The sequence below is a fragment of the Priapulus caudatus genome, unplaced genomic scaffold (genome assembly GCF_000485595.1).
Source record: "Priapulus caudatus unplaced genomic scaffold, Priapulus_caudatus-5.0.1 Scaffold137, whole genome shotgun sequence".
Lineage (NCBI taxonomy): Eukaryota > Metazoa > Priapulida > Priapulimorpha > Priapulimorphida > Priapulidae > Priapulus > Priapulus caudatus.
Window position 1 is genome coordinate 468,387 of NW_014577198.1, and position 2,500 is coordinate 470,886.

Consider the following 2,500-nt stretch of genomic DNA (forward strand, 5'->3'; position numbering starts at 1 on the left):
TGCACATACACACACACGCACGCACGCACGCACACACACACACATACACACACACACTCGCTTGCACATACACACACACGCACGCACGCACGCATGCACGCACGCATGCACGCACGCACGTACGCACGCACACACACACTCACACGTTGTATTTTAGGAGACGAGGTTGTTTTTTACTTCGATACAAATTGAGATGCTTATATCATAGTAACGATATATATATAGGAACTGTTTCTTTTCTTTGATGCGATAATGATTATGCGCGTCTTCACGGTGTGCTTTGTAGAATCTTTGGAATTATGACGTCACGTCCTATTCCCATGACTTCTTTCCTGCGTGTTAATCTGACGTAGCCATTTTCACCGAAGTCGGAACCAAAACTGAAATAAACACGTTTTGTAAATGTTTTTGCGATCAATCCGAAATGATTAACCTAGCATTCTGCGAGCGCTGAAGCTGTGTAGATATAGAGGCTATAGATATAGAGAGATATAGATGTAGATATAGATAGTGCTGCTCAAGATTGTTAGGTCAATTCTGCTGCGAACCTGTCGCATGTCAGTCCATGTATGAAGCTCACATCAGCGGGCACGGCTATATACATGAATCTGTAGCATCATCGCCTTCACCGTCTCTCTCTACGACTGGGACTCGATTGCTGTTTCACTTCATATAAGGCACGCACAACGTGTGACGCAAGGTCAATTTAAATATAATCAAGAGCGTATTAAGAATGTTAAGCATAGTAAGTTAAGTTAAGTTACGTTTGTAAGTTATGTAAGTTATGTATTTAGTTAAATACATAGTTAAATATGTTAAGTTATATATTAAGCATACTTAATACGCTCTTGATATAATACGTGAAACATCGGAAGGTTTACGAGCAGGGGACACAGTACACTGCCGAGATAGAAACACTGCGCATGCTCAAAGCTAAACCATTTCGCCGCGTGACGGCATCGGCATGTTTTGTTCTCACGCAACAAGACCAGACGAACTAATCCACATCAGGTCTCAGCTGCATGGTATGCTTCAATTAATTAGCAAAGAGTAATAATATAATAATGTCATCTATCCCGATATCGCTAATAAAAATTAATAATATAATATAATATAATATATTATAATATAATATAAATAAGTAAATTAATATAATATAATATAATTATAATATATATATAAATATATATATAATATAATATAATATAATATAAAATATATATAAGTATATATTATATAACTTATATTAGTATATATTACATGTAAATCAAGAGCAAAAGACAAGCAATCGTTTTCGCGCCATGTCAGTGACGCATTATTATATGTTAATCGTACTCCTCGTGCGGGACAGCCCCAGTCGTTCACCCACATGTTGGCGCGTAGTAGTTCCACCGTCGGAACCGTATCCAATCAGCGTCATGTAAGCCTGGATGTTTTCGGATAGCGGTGATTTTGGAGCCGTATTGTCATCGAATGATTCTGCCAATCATCGTCTGCATTCTAACTATGTTCGATCTCCCGGGCCATCTTGCAGACGCGTCTATTTTGTATGATCACGATTGGTCGTGATTATCAAATTGCTGTTATTGTTTTGTGCATTTTTATTTATAATGGACGATTCGTACTTGGTCACGAAAATAACAACTCATGGAATATTTGGATCACATTGATGCTTTCAATTATTTATCACTGATGATTGGAAAGACCGGAGAATATCTTACCTCGATTGTAATCATGTACTATAGTAAAGTATATATATATATATATATATATATATATATATATATATGCATGATAGTCGTTTCTGTGGCATGGCATCATGTAAGCGTTTGACTACCTTCCTTGTAGAACTGCAATGGTTCAACGTTGAGCCCCACGATGACAGGACCTGTCTGCAGCAGACTATATAGGTTCGCCTCTTTGCTTTCCAGGCCTGCTTCGTCAACCTTTACCGGGGTTCGAGGCACATCACGCACGCATTGCTTCGGCTGAGGGTTAGAGGTTAAAACGCTTGTATAGCTAACGTGCATGACTCGCGCGTGCGAGAGCGCGTGTATGTGCATGCACGCGCGTGCGTGTATTCGTGCGTGAGTATGAGTGTGCGTGTGCACACGTGTGCGCGTTTGTACGTGCGCACGCGTGTGTGTGAATGGTTGCGCTTGGTATCACGGTCTCACAACCTTCTAATTTCGTTTATATATGCTAGCATCTCGGCAACGATAGAAGGGTTTATACGATCCACATCGATCACTGCGATACCTGCTATTTTACTATTATGTTATTACCTTATCGCCTAACCGTATCACACAAAATTCTGCGAACATTTCTACGCACATAAACTGTAACCTTGCAGGGTCCCAGTTACGTGACAGTATAATGTGTTCTCACCAGAGCCTGACTGATGGTGTCAGGGTGATCCGCATAGAACCTCGATTCGCTGATGCCCTCGAAATGTATGTACTCGAGAGCGTAGTAAGGATCGCCGCCTTGCGAACAGCCG

The 2,500-nt window shown here is 40.5% G+C and overlaps 1 protein-coding gene across 1 annotated transcript in view; it reads right to left on the reverse strand.

Moving 5' to 3' along the window:
• Positions 1–1,424: 1,424 nt before the first annotated feature.
• The window catches only part of LOC106806032 (thiol protease SEN102-like), a 3,286-nt gene continuing 2,210 nt past the window's right edge, over positions 1,425–2,500 (reverse strand). Inside the window, exons 3-5 of the mRNA XM_014807874.1 lie at positions 2,389–2,500; positions 1,838–1,988; positions 1,425–1,480 (exon numbers count right to left, since the gene is read on the reverse strand). The exon at positions 2,389–2,500 is cut by the window's right edge and continues 125 nt beyond it. Of these exons, the coding sequence (XP_014663360.1) occupies positions 1,467–1,480; positions 1,838–1,988; positions 2,389–2,500 (277 nt within the window). The 3' untranslated portion in view covers positions 1,425–1,466. The remainder of the gene's footprint in view (positions 1,481–1,837; positions 1,989–2,388) is intronic.